This window comes from Uranotaenia lowii, chromosome 3 (assembly GCF_029784155.1).
Source record: "Uranotaenia lowii strain MFRU-FL chromosome 3, ASM2978415v1, whole genome shotgun sequence".
NCBI lineage: Eukaryota > Metazoa > Arthropoda > Insecta > Diptera > Culicidae > Uranotaenia > Uranotaenia lowii.
Genome location: NC_073693.1, coordinates 322,714,598 through 322,731,285, shown reverse-complemented (window position 1 = coordinate 322,731,285; position 16,688 = coordinate 322,714,598). Strand labels below are relative to the sequence as shown.

Genomic DNA, 16,688 nt, shown 5'->3' with positions numbered 1-16,688 from the left:
AATCTGTACACTCTCGAAGAACTTTTTGACTTCTTTTGTGCAAGAAGTTTTTGCAAAAGGAATCTTGAACGGGCATGTTTATAACATTTAAAGACCTGACCCTTGCCCTGTTTTAGTTCCACTAAAGTCTGAACTTAGAAAAATCAGCGTTCTCTCTTCTCATGTCTCAGGATTTAATGAACAGATTATTACTAACTTAACACCATTGAACTTGAAATAGGTATAGGGTAGAAAAACTGTAATAAGTTCATTGCAATTTTTTATTCTTTAGTTTTTAATTCAGAAAACTTTTCGAACATCTTTTAAAATCTAATTTATAGAAAGGCTCACGTATTATTGTCAATTTCCTACTCAGGAGTTGATTACAAAGCAAACCGTTTCAAATGACCACGTTATATACCTATATTTACATGATAACTTTTATGCTTTCTAACCTAACAATAATTAACTTAAACTGTAAATCTACAATACATTATATTCCCGGAGACGTACCTGCTGCCGCTTTCGCTTTGAGCGCATTCATCACTATCCGCTGCTGTGCCGGATGGGACACGATCATGTCCTCCTGAACGCCCTGTTCCATAATTTCCGTTTCCGACTCGGTAGCCGATGTGTCCAGTTCCGGCTCCTCGTCCGGATTCTGATCTTCCTCGTCTTCTTCTTCCCCCAGGGTTGGGTCCCCGTCGTCCACGGCTCTGGTGCCGCCGCCCCCACCGGAGGACGAATCCAACCGGGGTCGCTTGAGAACCGGCTGCAGCTGCTGCTGTTGCTGCAGCTGGAGTAACTGTTCCGGGGTAATTTTCTCCTTCAGATTGATCTGTGGCCGCCGAGAATTGGGGGGTCGCTGTTGTTGTTGTGGGCGAGAGGCTTTCGCGTTCGGTGGTGCCTCACTCCTCTGTTTCTGCTCCTGCACCAGGAGTGCCGGTTCCGTCTCGGATGACGCGCTGGTGGTTCGTGTCTTTGATGGCGGACTGCTGTAGTTGTGAAATTTCATAATATCGGCCTGGAAATTCGTGGAGAGAATACGGCGAATTAGTAAAGAAGTATACACAGAAGCTTCGAAGGAACAGCTAACCAAAAATTGACTATTTTTAACATGTGGTAAATCTGAGAAAAGGGTGAGCCAAATCGTGTATTACAGTTTTTGGTTCAGTAAGCCAGCCCGAATAAGTTTTGATCAAAAACACAGTATTAGGAAATTTCTTTTCTTTTTTGTTGTTTTATACGAAGCAGGTGCAGACTGATGTTTTAAAGTGATTTTATTAGTTACTTTTGTGCGCTTTCGTATCGTTCGGAACAGGATCGTGACCGTTTAGGACAACTTGTAGCACTAAAATTATTGCAAAAATTCTGCTGTCAGGGAAAAACTACACTTTGGTTATGATTATGACTATTATGAGCTAAATATATATATAAAAGGGGAAATAAATCCTTGATGAAAAAAGTAACAATTCGCAGTTAAAATAGTTAATAAGGGTGAGAGCACCTGCAACGGTTCAGGCGTAAATATTGGTTTTAAGTATACCAGTTTAAGCACAATTTGAAATTTTATAGAGAATTCGTTTTCAAGTGGTGGTGCACCGGTGCACTACCGGTAGTGCACTTTTTATCGTTTTCATGCTCGTTTTCACGATAAGTAGTGCACTGGTAGTGCACCATAAAGTGGACGGTGGAACACTCTGAAAATATTTGGTGTTGCTTGCGCTCTCACCAATACTATCATGAATTTTGAAAACACATGCTTCCCGATGTAAACAAATATCAGCTGGTTGGTTTATTTCTATACCGCAAAAATTGCGTTCGAGCTGTTTTTTTTTCTCTTTTTATCCCGAAGAACGGAAACTTGTTCCGGATTCAATACCAGTGTCGTTTCCAACAGAGGCGGAGAATTTCACCTGGATGGCACGTTCCAAAGCAAACAACGCTCCCAAGAAAAAATGTGTCCAGAAGGCTTGCTGCAATCGGTTCCAGGCGATGCCGAAAAAGAGCAGCAAATCAGAGTGCAAAAAGGCCAACCCAAAGATCTGGTGGAATCGCCCAAACCGAAAAGTATTCTTGTTCGGTAGGGTCCTATAAGTTGGTCTTCACAGCAAGAAGCGTTCAGCTGCATCGAAGCTACTCTGCTACCAGCAAGCTTCGAGCTGTGCCTTAGGGTGACGATGCTCGGTTGCGCCAAGTCCCGGATTCCCACCCGTTGCCCTTCAAAAACGGTAGTTCGATACTACACCCGCATTGGGAGCTTGAATTTCGTTCGTTTCGGTCTGTTAGCAAAATTTTCTTCCCCGACTTCCGCGATCCGAGTTCCAAGAATTTTTTTTTTGTAATCTTAAATGGAAATAGGTACTCGAACGAAGGATTTGCGAGAAATAAACGTTCAAAATACCGGAACCTTCAAGCTGGGGTAACTGCAGTCTAGCAGCAGCAAACACAGACCACCCAGAATTAGCCGGTATTGCAGTTATCATCAGAGCCAGAGGCGAATCTACCAAGCAAAATAAATCTGAAATCTTCACAATTCAACATAATACATAAATTCATGCTAAAATTTTCATATTGTTTAAAAGACAATGATCAACTAAAGTAAATTTAATTTCAATTTTCGAAGTAAAACGAAAACAAAATACCAGCTGTAATGGATTTTTGACAGCTTGATGTTTTTTGTTGACACTGCCGATTTCACGCACACCTACAAAGGAGAGTGCAAAACTCGATTCATGCTCGTTTTCAGCGTGGATGGTGCAAAACTTTCGGGTGGTGAAAACGAATACGGTATTAGAATCGGCTAAAACACCCACTCCCCACCGGTGTAGGAGCAAATTTAAAACGGAAACACTTTCATTGCAGACACTCAATAATAGAGAAGAAACAACCTATTTTATTAGAAAAATTTCATGAGTTTTGAGTTTCACGGTTAATTGTCTTAAAATTAATTCTACGAATATTCTTTTTGACAGAACAATGATTTCAACTATTCTACCAGGATTCCATTAATTTAAAAGCAAAAATGACTACACAACGAGGAAAAAAGGTCAATTGAAAGAATTCTTCAATTAATTCAATCAAATTGCTTTGAATCAATGGAATAAGCTTTTGTTGAAATGAAATGAAAAAGCAATTTTTTTTCAAGTTATTGCTGACATTGATATAGGAAACGAGAAATGTTCATCCCAAAGTCAAAGGAAATTTTCCTTTGATTTGTCGACATTTTTGTTTGACAAAAACTTGTTTCACTATTTGTAAATTTATGTATGGATACAAAAAAATATGCTGATATTGACGAAAACTCCGAGCAATCCATACGAAACTAAAAATCTCTCAATATCTCAAATAAAACAAAAATTATAGAACAAACAATAAACATTTATTTATCTCATCGAAAAAGTATTAAAATTTTCTTTTTGTTTATTTTTTCAAATGAAAAGCTTTTTATTTAATTATAATAAATCGAGAATAATGTGACATCTATTATTTATACTTGATATGGTTTTTATTAACATCTATTCTCAATTTATGTTACGTATAGGGTGGTTGAAGCGAAAAAAAAAACATTCAAATAATATCTCAAAAAGAAACTATTATCACACCCAATGTTACCCAAACATGTGTGAAATAAATCATTGTTGGCTAAAATTTTCTCACCGTGAACTAAATCGGTCTGTCGTATATTTTGAAATCCTGTTCCAAATTTGCATGAATTTGGAACAAAGGCGTATAAGGGCTGTCCCAACGGTAGATGCAAAACACGGTTTTCGACCACGCTAAAACATTTAGGCTGGCACCGGTGGCGTAAATTGCTGTTTTAGCACAGTTATCGATTTCAAAATTCCCAACAGTTATACGCCTTTGATCCAAATTCATGCAAATTTGGAACAGGATTTCAAAATATACGACAGACCGATTTAGTTCACGGTGAGAAAATTTTAGCCAACAATGATTTCTTTCACACATGTTTGGGTAACATTGTGTGTGATAATAATTTCTTTTTGAGATATTATTTGAATGTTTTTTTTTCGCTTCAACCACCCTATACGTAACATAAATTGAGAATAGATGTTAATAAAAACCATATCAAGTATAAATAACAGATGTCACATTATTCTCGATTTTATAAAAAAAATAAGAAGCTTTTCATTACGGCTCGACGAATTAGTTAATCCAGCCAGCGTTCTAAAATTTGAAAAAAATAAACGAAAAGAAAATTTTAATACTTTTTCAATGAGGTAAAATAAATGTTTATTGTTTGTTCTATAATTTTTGTATTATTTGAGATATTGAGAGATTTTTTAGTTTCGTATGGATTGCTCGGAGTTTTCGTCAATATCAGCATATTTTTCTGTATCCATACATAAATTTGCAAATAGTGAAACAAGTTTTTGTCAAACAAAAATGTCGACAAATCAAAGGAAAATTTCCTTGACTTTGGGATAAACATTTCTCGTTTCCTTATCAATGCCTTTTTTCCTCGATGTGTAGTCATTTTTGCTTTTAAATTAATGAAATCCTGGTAGAATAGTTGAAATCATTGATCTGTCAAAAAGAATATTCGTAGAATTAATTTTAAAACAATTAACCGTGAAACTCAAAACTTATGCAATTTTTCTAATAAAATGGGTTTTTCCTTCTCAATTATTGAGTGTCTGCAATGAAAGTGTTTCCGTTTTAAATTTGCTCCTACACCGGTGGGGAGTGGGTGTTTTAGCCGATTCTAAAATTTCAAATTGTCCTTAAACTGGTATACTTAAAACCAATATTTACGCCTGAACCGTTGCAGGTGCTCTAACTGTTGGGAATTTTGAAATCGATAACTGTGCTAAAACAGCAATATACGCCACCGGTGCCAGCCGAAATGTTTTAGCGTGGTCGAAAACCGTGTTTTGCATCTACCGTTGGGACAGCCCTGATAGTGGAGTAAATCTAGTTTGTGAAATTCGTTGAAGCTTCTACTTATTAAACGACAACCCTGAACTATTTTTCTACCGCCATGATAGCCTCTTACATAGGGTTGCCATCCGTTCCGAAAAAGTGGGACATGTCCCACTTTTTTTGTAAAATGTACCGCCGTCCCGCTTTTTTTCCTTTTTTGGATAAATGAGTTTAATTAAAAGGTTCAAAAAATGATCAAAAATGGCTGTTTAAAAAATTAATCAGAAAAATCAGTTCCTTTCTTGTAATTACTTTCTTCACAATTACGCTCAAATAAAACATTTTCGACTCAAAAGTTCTAAGCATACAAAGATGGAAGCTTTCTTGAGTATTCAAGTTTTCAAAACGATTTTGAAATGTCCTACTTCTTTGGTTGTGTTCCGTTTTTTTCGTGAAATGTCTCGCTTTTTTAAGTATCAGGCGCCCATTTACTTTGACATGCTTATCCATGAACGCAGTTTTTACAACTATATCAACTTATATATGTTCACGGCAGCGTTGTCAGATTGCAAATCGCTTAAATCCGTAGGTTTGACTATAAAAAATGTACGGATTTTGGCGAAATGGAACATGATGGCATTTTTTTTGTCGTCAGGTATTATTTTCGTTTATTCTTAGATCTCTATATATTTTTTAATAATCCGTAGAATATTTGTATGAAATGCTGAAAATTTACAGCAGCTAGAATAAGGTTGCCAGATTGCCAGGTTTTATTCGAGTTTGCCCGGATATTTAAAACCCGGGCATTTTTCATTGAAAAATGCCCGGATTTGTTCACTTTATTTATATCACACAAAACAAGCTGTAATGTCAAATGTTTTTATTAATTCCCCAAAAAAATAAGCAAGTTTTATTAAAAATAATTATGAAAGGTTTTTGGAGCCTAGAATACAATTAAAAATCTTTCGACGAATTTTTATGATTTTTTTTTTCATTTATGTACTCAATTAATTTCGATTAATGTCTGTGTTTTGAAAAAAAAATTGCCCGTATTTTGCCTGGATTTTTGGTCGTCTAATTTGATTTCAAATGCCCGGAATTTGTCAGGTTACGAAAAAATACAAAAACTGACGTAAACTAGATGCAACTTCTTTTTATTTAGATTTTTTACAGCCTGGACAACAAATTCTATATGTACAAATTTTAAAGTTGTTTTGATAACTTTCACAGCAGTTTTCTGTGAATTCTTAAGATGTTTCATATTTTCAATTTTTATATTTTTTTTTATCTAGACTTGCTTGAAACTACTATTTTGCCAAAATTGTGATAGAATTTGGAAACAAATATCAACAATATTGAGAATGTTTTGAATCATATTCCAAAATGAATATTAATATTATGAATTTTACATTCCTCAAAATTAAATCATAGATTTTTTTTTATTATGTTACATGTGAATTTTGAACCATAATTCTAAACAAATAAATTATAATTTAAATCTTTAATCTGTGTCTGCGATCCGAATCTGAAAAATTAAAACTGAAATCAAAATTTGACATCTGAATATGAACGAACATGTTAAATGAATTTCATTGATAATTGTAGTGCCGATTTTAATTTGGTTTGATAAGAAATCCGTCTGAATTAGGGAGCTTAAACAATGTGCAACTGTTAAGTCTTAATTAGGGTTATTTTTTTCGTTAGCCATTAATCGTTTTGATATTCCAAAGTATTTCCCGGTTTTTCCGGTGATCAAAACATCTTAACTAGTATGAAATTAGGACGAAATTTTGATTAAACGTTTGTACACTATCATTCAACTACTACTGTTCATTCATTTTTTTAAAAATGGAAAATTTAACTCTTTTAGTAAGATTTTTTTTCTAAAGATAAGAAAGTGCTCTCATGAAGTTTTAAAGAAAGAATTAGGCCTGAGATGATGTTAAGATAAGCTTGCCAGATTGCCCGGTTTTATCCGGGTTTGCCCGGATATTTGATGCAAAATTTCGAGAAAGTCCGGTCCGGCCCGGTTGCCCGGATATCGTGAAAAAAGTCCGGATATTGCCCGGATTTTTTCACAATTTTCACAAAGAAACCAAAAAAAATCAAAGTTTTTGAGTACGTTTTAGCAAAATCGATTATCGGTATGGAAATTTTCAACGGTTGTATCCAGGGTTGGCATAATTCAACGTCATTAGTCAAATGACTGTGACTGTTGAGCCTCTTGGTCCGTCAAACTCATTTGACTGTTCCTTTACGACCAGTCACTTCGTTTGCCGGTCATTCATTCCCCAGTCATTTGAAGCTAAAATATTAACCTAGTCAAGCAATCGCATTCAACCGACCGATGACGAAAAAGAAACGCATTTATTATTATTGTTGCTCCTGCCAGCAAGCCGAAGACGACCGAAGAGGAACAAGAAAAGCATTTATTATTATTGTTGCTCCTGCCAGCAAGCTCGTTTTCAGTTTTTTATTGCTATTGTTGCTCTCTGCCAGCAAGTCGTTCAATTAGTTGTACCTGGCGTCAGCAGCCGATCGAAGTGTGAAGAGATTTGCCAGTCACTGTCAGGAGAAATTTTGACCATGTGTAGGAGCTTCGCCAGTCGATGATGTAGAAATGTTGATTGGTGTCGTGCTTTATCCGTCATGCGAGTAGTGAGGCTCCGTCAATTGAGAACAGTGTTTGTCGTTTGATGAAACAAAACTAGTCGGGTCAAGCGTGACGGGCGAAATTTACCATCACTGGTTGTATCAAATAATTTCGCTGATTTACTTTTATAAACCTTTAAATATTAAAGTGTTCCAAAGAGTTGTTGGAAGTCTGCAATTACATTAATAAAATATGAATTTCGATTTTTTTTGCATTTTTTCTTTGCTTTAATATATAATAACACCTAAATTTTGCCCGGTTTTTGCCTGGTTTTTGGATTTGAAAAATTGAAATCCATGCCCGGATTTTGCCAGGTTTTTTTGAAAAAATGCCCGGAATTGCTAGGCCCGGATGGTAGTGAAAAAAAATCTGGCAACCTTATGTTAAGATGAATTTTGTTAAAATCAACACGTCTTCGGATAAACTTTAACAAGTAAAATTTCAAATATTCAGTTGCAAAGTATTTCTATCACGGTTGCTTGCAATTTTTCGTTTTGAAACTTCTCCCCGTTTTTTTCGGTTAAAATGATGATTTTTCCTGCCCTACAATACGCGTTTTAATCATAAAATTATCATGAATTTAAAAAAAAATCAATAGAAAACGTTTAAAATTTCTGTTATCCAAAAACCTGTTGACTTGTACGAAATCAGGTCGAATATTTCAACGTCTTTGACAGGTCTTTATAAAATATTAGACGCATCTAACGAAATCTGCTACAAAAATTTAACAATTTTTCAAAAAAGCAAGCTCGGTTGATGTGTAAAAAGTAATGGAAAGATAGCAAAGAAAAAAAGTTAAAAATACATCGGAATATTTTTAACGTTTTTCTTTGCCAACTTTCAATTACTTTTTACACATCAACCGAGCTTGCTTTTTTGAAAAATTGATAATATCAAATGACCTTGACAAATTGAATAGGGATAAGTGTTCAGAATACAGGAAAATACATTAGCTATTTTATAACGACAGTTGTACTTTTCGTACAAATCTATTTTATAAAAAAATAAACTAACAATATCATCCAATTTTTTTTACGAAACAGTGGTTCCTTTCGTCAGAGAAAATTGAAAATCTTATGACCCAGGGCGCTTTGAATTTTGAAAAAATACCCTTAACTGATTATAACGAAAATAAAAAGCAATAGAATAAAATTTCTAAATTGACTAATGTAATGACTAATGAACAAAAAAAAGTGTTTATGAGGTAAAACTATATCATGACGGTCGAAAACAACTTTGACTATTACGTTTAGAAATTAGTTTAAAAAAACATTTTTAAAATTTCGTAGAAAATGTCGCCAAATGCGCTGAAATTCCATGATATTTCCTGAATCCCTGTGGGGCAATGAAATTTCATAGTTTTTCTCGGCACTCCCGATTATGCCGGTTCGCTAGATTGTAGAGATGTACCGAATATTCGGCGCCGAATACCGCCAAAAAACCGTTGAGCCGAATATCTACTACAGACATGTAAATTTTTCAAATTTTTTTGGATAATTTATAAAATATCCAAAAGTAATGTTGTTAAAGCCACACAATCATTGAAAACTTATCGTTTCAGTAGTTATTTACGAGGAAAAATGACCTTAAAGGGTTAAATTCCTATAAAATAGCAAAAACATGGTTTCAGCAAAACATCTAAGGTGTATCCGCGTATCTTTCACTGAAGATCGTGCAGGAGAATGCTGAACGGTATCGTTTTATACTTTGATTATAGTTTATTAGAGAGGGATATATTCCGGCTTGCCCATAAATCCAGTGAAAAATCCAGATAAGTCCAGATGTCCGGATAGTGAATAAAACTTCCCGAGCTTTGCTCGGGTTTGTTTAGATTATTTGCTAAATCAAATAATAAACTCAAATTACTCTTTAAAATTGTTAAAATTTTGTGTTCAATATGTATTTTTTTTTAAATTCAAAATATACATAAATTTTTCCCTTTTTATTTTTTTTTTTAAATCGTCCTGAATGCCTGTGGATACGTGTGGATGAAAGTATTGTATGCTTAAAGTTAAAAATCATCTATTTTTTCAACAACTATTTTGAAGATATCTTGCTCAAATCCGAGCTTCATCTAATTCAATATGAGACAAGCAATTTCAAAAAGCTTGGCATCTGTTTCGACACGTTTTATCCCTGATTTCACCGGAACGCGACGAGTCATCTGATGTCTTTTCAGTTATTGGTGACATTTTTAAAATCTGAAAGACCCCTACTTAAAAAAAAAGATCTTGTAGGTCCGATCATCCGATAATATCATCTGGTTGAAAATTATCGACTAAAAACATTAGGGGTATTAGGTAATATGGAAGAAATAGAAAGCATTTAAATAATCGCTTAAATTTTTTTCATTAAAAACTCAATAGAATATTCGACCGAATATTCGGCCGAATATTCGTTTGGCCGAATAGTTGAAAAGGTCAATATTCGGTATTCGGCCGTTCGCCGAATACCACTATTCGGTACATCTCTACTAGATTGTATCCCATTTACCCGAAAACTTCTGCCCAGAATTATTTTTTTCCAATTCCCAGAAAAAAATCTCCAGAATGCACCTTTTACCAGAATTTAACATTTTAATTAGAACATTTTCCAGAATGGCACAAACCGCAGAATTTTCATCTTGTTAATTTTTTTTAAACTTCTCTGCAGTTTAATTGACTTCCTGTGATTCGAAATTAATTTTTTCACAATGATTTTTAAATAAAATTTTATTTAAAGTATTTTGTTTAAGGTTTGGGTACTTTAATTGATTTTGATTTTTTATATACTTGTTTAACCCATTAGTGCCATTTTCCTCAATAATTTAATAGATGTTATACCAACCACAGGGTGCCCACTCATTTTGATTTTTTGATTTTCCACATTTTCCCACATGGTCTTAAGAAATTCAAAAGAATTTATATCCCGCTTACAAGAAATCCGATTTTAAAATAAAAAAGAACATTAAAAAGGCCAAACAAAAATGAGAGAATCCACAGAGTTTGGAACGACATTTAAGGGAATTTGACAACGCAGTGATAAGCAGTGTATTCGTAACAATTTGTTTTGTGAATAACTTTAGAATGGATGGATGGAAATTTATAAAACTTTGATGTAATGTATACGTGTAAAAAATGTGATGACAATTTGTCAAGTGATTTTTTTTTGATAGCGTCTAATATAGAAGCTCATTGACAAAATTTTTTGGACATGATTGAGAAAAATCCAGGAAGTCCCAAATAGTTTTACCACTAGCGGTGAAAATTCTTGAAAAATTTCGTTATGGACAGCACAACGAACTCTTTAGCGGACACCTGGCAGGTTTCCAGTTCCGTTGATAAGTTGAGACAACAACTCAAAACGTTATCAAGAGTAGCCTTGATTTAGAAAAACGGTGGATCATAGTTTACATGATAGATGGTGCGAATGGTGCCCAAAATTAAAGTAGAAAAACTTATTCATTGGACGCTATATCGGGAAAAACTTGACAAAACAAAACGAAAATTTGAACAAGCAACATTAAATCACTAAACAGCTTTGCTGAAAATTTTATCAATTTCCATAAATGCATTCAAAAGTTATTGAATTTTTTTCGGATACACTCCTCAATACTGGAAAAAATATGTAATCCACTATGGGAAACTTCCCTAATGGAAAACTGATATCAAAGAATAACCCTTATAAACCCCTTCCTTTTCCTTGTTATTTTTTTAACTGTTGAGTCGCCGCGACTATTACGGCCCTCTTTCCTACTAACCTGTGAAACAAATACTCTCGGCACATTTAAACTTTGTAAAAGTAAAAGGCCTTTAATAAACTAATTGTAAATAAAAAAAAGGGAAACTTATCGAACTTATCCAAATCTTCTGGATGTGAGATTTAGGTTAGAAGTTCAGTACTTTTTGTAGATTTTATCCACGCAAGCACAATGATACCAAAATTTGCATTGCTCTCTCCTTAACATTTCATTAGAAAATGTTTCCTGACTTTTTATTTGATACCGAAGAACCAATATTTGTAAAAAATCACTGACCGTTCAAAATGTTGTATTGTAACATAAATTTGAAATTTCGAGGTAAAAACATAAACTATACGTTACTGTGCCACGCCTTTACTGTAAATTTATTAATTTTAAAAAACTTTTTTCTGAACATCTACTGTTTCATTTTTCAAAATTTCAAGGATCAACAAACCAGCTGCCGAAAAAAATAATTGAAAAAATTGTGAAACTGAATCTACGATAAATCAATATTCCCTCATTTTGATGATAAAATCAATTTATCCATTGTTTAGTTATAGTTCATTGAGAGTTTATATTTTTAAGACCGCTAAGAAATTCAAACGCATAAATCTAAACAAGCTATTTCTTGGTAACCAATGGACTAAATTCTATGATTTTTTCATTCCTGAGTTGCTGGAAGATTCGAGTTTAATTATTCAAAACATGGTTTGAGTGTAAATTTCATAATTTTTCAGTTGTTATGGAGCATTCGAGGTGAATCCGTGCACCCATAGTGAAAAATCATTCAAATCCATAAATGCCGTTATTCTTCACCTTTAGAATGCAAAAAAGTTTATTTTGAAAGAATGGCAGTGAATCCGTGCATCCATGGTAAATTTCTCTACTTATAAAAAATATGCTTTAAAACCTACACTATCAAGTATAATTTATAAGCAACATGTTGAAAAACTTCAGAGCGGTGGGTGCTAGAAAATATCTACTACGACAAAATTGAAGTGAAACCGTGCACCTATGGTCAAAACCTTTAACCATTTAACATAAATTTTTAATGTAATGTAATGTATTTAATTTTTTTTTTGATAATTATTATTTAAAATAATAATATTTAATTTATGACATACACGCAATCGTCAACTATGCCAAAATGAGGTGATTCCGTGCACCCATGGTGAAAAACTATTTCTATTTAATAACAAAAATAATCTTTATATATAAAAATGGATTTTTGTCTGTCCGTCTGTCTATCTGCTCCCTATAGACTCGGAAACTACTGAACCGATTTGTTTGAAACTTGGCAGGTGGGGGTATTGAAGGCAGGTGAAGTTTCCTATTACAATTTGAGACCCCTCCCTCTCTCATGAAGGGGGGGGAGGGGCCTCCCAAGCAATAGATAATTTTCTGCATAACTCGAGAACCAATCAAGCAAATGGTATCAGATTCAGCATGGGGTGAATATAAGGTACCCCTCCCTCTTCTTAGTGCGGTGATAGGAAGGGGAGAGGGGGCATGCCTTACAATTTTTTACATAACTCGAGAACTAATTAAGATATTGGAACCAAATTTGGCATGGGAGGGCATTGGAACACAAGAAATGTTTCTATGGTTATTTTTGACCTCTTCCTTTTTCAGTGGGGATATAGGCAGGGAGAGGAAGGGGGCTTTTACACAATTTTTATTGCATAACTTGAGAACTAATGAAAACAAATTTGGCTTGGAGTATTTGGGTAAGAGAAAGGGTTCTATGAATATATGATACCCTTTTCTTCATTTTGTGGAGAGATAGAAAGCGGGGAGGGGGCTCCTTTACATTTTCCAACGCAATTGGAAAACTTTTGTAGCATATGGATCTAAATTTGGCATGGGAAGGTATTTGAATACGAGAAATGTCTCTATGATATTTTGAGAACCCTCTGTTCTTCCTGAGGGGAAATTTTAAGGTGAGAGGGTGCAATCATACAATTTTTTACATAACTCGAGAACTTATCTAGCAAATGGAAGCAAATTTCGCTTGGTAGGGTATCAGAGTAGTTACGTGGAATGTTTCTATGAATATTTGGTACTACTCCTTCCAGTGGGGTGATTTGAAGGAGAGAAGGGGGCTCCGTTACTAATTTTTCGCATAACTCGAGAACTAATCGAGAAAATTGAAACAAATTTGATGTAGGCGGGCATTTGGAATTGATGAATGGTAATATGCTTATTCGAGACTCCATTCTCCTTCAATTGGGGATAAAGTTAAGGAAGAGGGGAGCTCACATAAAATTGTTTTGCATAAACCAAGAACTATCAAACAAATAGAACCAAATATGACATGGGATTATCATTTGGATACGAGAAATGGTTCCATGATTATTGAAAACACCATCTTCTTGCCAGTGAGTACATAAGAAATGGGGGGAGGTTGTCCAATACAATTTTTCTGGTATAGAAGTAATCAATAAAAAAAATCTAATTTGACCTGGGAAGGAATTTTACAAACCCTTCTGCTTTGCAGTGTGGAGAAGTGAGGGACGGAGGGGGTTTCATATAAATGTTGATAAATCGCTTAAAACTTATCAACCAATGTAACAAATTTGATATGAGAGTTTTTGATTGCGAAAAAAATTGGATCCCTACCTACTCCCAGCTTTTGGGGATGGGAAGGGGAAAGGGGGGCTTCATACAAGTTTTTTGGCATAAACCGAACACTTATGATACCTATAAAAAACAAAATTTAAATAATTTCTCAAAATTTCATTTCTTTTTGGAAGGTGTTGCAACGCACACCGGCTAGTATCTAATTATTAACAAAATAATATCAAAAGAAAAAAAATTAAAAATATTATGTTACAAAAAAAAATGTCCCCTTTACCAGTCATTTTGACTGGTCATGGTCCAAATAGGTATAGGTATTCAATTTGCCGGTCTTTCTAGTGTTAAAATGTAAAAATCTAAAATGAATATATCATCATTCAAGAAGTCTCAAAAGATTGAATCATAAAACAGCCGATCATAATCTACTGACGTGTCTTAAGCACATTCGATGAAGCAACAAGCATGACAGAATATTTCTGTCATTATCATCATCATCATCACCATCATATCATCAGCACAGTGAAAAATTAATGCCACCTTATTTATTCTCCATACTTTTTTCTAGGTCAGCAGACACAACCTGACGTAAGGAAGCCCCATTAACTGATATGTGCAAGATTGCTTAGTACATATCTAAAGGAGAGGTCCCATATCCGTACACGATCCTTGTTCCGAGGGGTGATTCATTCACATTATGGAAAACATAAACAAAAACAACAACACGGTCACGACACCTTCAGCATTCCTTCTTCCTGCTTCAGGGCAACCCCACCCGCCAAGGCGGGGGGCAGCGGCTTCATCGATCGTTGGGTGTGACCCGGAGTCATTCAAAAGGCTACTGGCTTCTGGGGTTCTAGATCTCTTGTCTCAAAAACGACTATACCAACTCGATGATCTATAGGCTTCTTCTGGAACGACTGCTACAATCCAATTAGGACAAACCCATCAATCGATGCATCACGACGACTTAACCGAGTAATGGCGTCTTGGACTAAATCATCGCACTCAACTGTTAATCAACGAATATAATCGAGCTGTCTCCTTCTCTTTCCCACACTCACTCGGACTACTCTCGTATATGCAAATCCGTATAGGGGACACGACTTTGTTCGTACTTTGGCACGCGAAATCGCCAGGCGCCCTCAATCTCTGCCAGCGAGAGATAAATAACTCTCCACGGCAAGAAGTCACACACGACGACGACGTAACGTTTTCATTGGCGCATTTCAATTAGCACTGACAATTCGAGTCGTCTCTAGTTACTAGTTGAAAACTGGAAACTATTAGCGACTCTTAGCAGTGTCGCATTACGACCTTATCGAAAGGTCTCCAAAACACTGCCTCCTTCCACTTTAAAATGTGTCACCTGTTAGCCTCGTTGAGAATCAACACCAAAAATGTCACGATTAGCTAATCCGATTTGAGATCGACACTCACGACGACCAAGAACTCTCCGACTAATCGCACCACATAATGTGCAAAAACACCTGATCAGCTGCAAAACAATCGTAGAACTAAAACAACAGCACACTCGTTCACCACTGCAAGCAAACGCAACTACACCGAACTCAGCCGAGCCGAACAAACGATGACGAAAGTGTTTTACTACGAACCCCGTTCTTTGGCGCTCTTTGTGTGAAAATAAAAATACAAACATTGTGAGTAACCCCCCGCCCAACCAACCTTCCTCCCACTCAACAGTACAATAACAAGAAAAAAAAAATTACGACGAAGAACTCTCGCCTTAAAGCTGCTTTTACAATGACGACAACTTTGCGCAATACACGAGGTAAACCGAGAACAACCTCAGCATGTAGTGCACTCACTCACTGGGCGACGATAATAGGGAACCTCACCTCCAAACTTAACTTGGTCGGATTTGCGCGCGCAAATTCTCTAGAAACTGCAAGCCTGGGGATGCAGCAAGCAACTGCACTAAACCTCTACAACAAACGTAAGAGACACTGCCTCGTGCGATTTAAGGTTAAATCGAATGATTCGAGCACTAAAACATAAAGAAATCGAGCATACCTACTGCGAGAAGTCGTTTGTATGCTATCAATGCTGCACTTAAAAAACAACTAAACAAAGCGAAATGAAAGCTTGATTTTTATTAGGTGACGTCTTACGGTTTATTTATTTGATTTGTGGCGTAATTTAACCCTTTTAATACCGAACAACGATATATCGTCGTTGCAATTTTTATGCGCTATTTTGCTCATCCTATGAGAACTATGTTTTTGAAGGTAAAAATTCATCATTGATTGCACCACACATGTTTATTTTTATTTTGTAGATATCACATCTACTTTCGTTTTTATCAGATGTTTTGTGAACGTCTACCAATCCGATAAATCGGTTCGGTATTAAAAGGGTTAAAGTTTTCCGATTTATAGAAAATAAAATAAATTCAACCTCGACCGGTAAACATTGAGCCTGCTAGTTATGAGTGAAAACTGTTCAGTACTTATAGTTGCCATTCGTAACCATTTTAATCCTACAACTTTTTTCGCAAAACTGTCTGATATGCATTTTCGTCCTTTTTTTCATTTTTTTTAATCTTTCTTATACTGACAGTACTGGAATATTATGTTTATATTACATTTACGTTAATTTAGCAAATATTGATACCATGTTTCGGACACATTAGATGGCACAAGTTGAAGTTACTGAATCACGTATCATGCATATAAAAATGAATGTTTGTCTGTCTGTCTGTTCTGGGTCGGAGATGTTTTTTGTAATACATTAAAACCATTCCCATTCAAAAGAAGGAAGGCTCCCATAAAAAATTAACATAAAATATGACTTAAGCCATACAACTTTTATGCAGTTTCCATTGAATTTTATACAAATACATATTTCTACATCCTG

General features: G+C 35.1%; 1 protein-coding gene across 4 annotated transcripts in view; it reads right to left on the bottom strand.

Annotated features, from left to right (window-relative positions):
• Positions 1-16,688, bottom strand: part of LOC129750650 (uncharacterized) — a 58,038-nt gene that overhangs the window by 3,207 nt on the left and 38,143 nt on the right. For 3 of the 4 annotated variants that reach the window (XM_055745654.1, XM_055745656.1, XM_055745655.1), the window contains one exon: positions 493-1,003. In XM_055745654.1, the coding sequence (XP_055601629.1) occupies positions 493-994 (502 nt within the window). In that variant the 5' untranslated portion in view covers positions 995-1,003. Of the gene's footprint in view, positions 1-492; positions 1,004-14,548; positions 15,173-16,688 lie in introns of those variants that run through there. The other variant, XM_055745653.1, reaches the window with a different exon arrangement.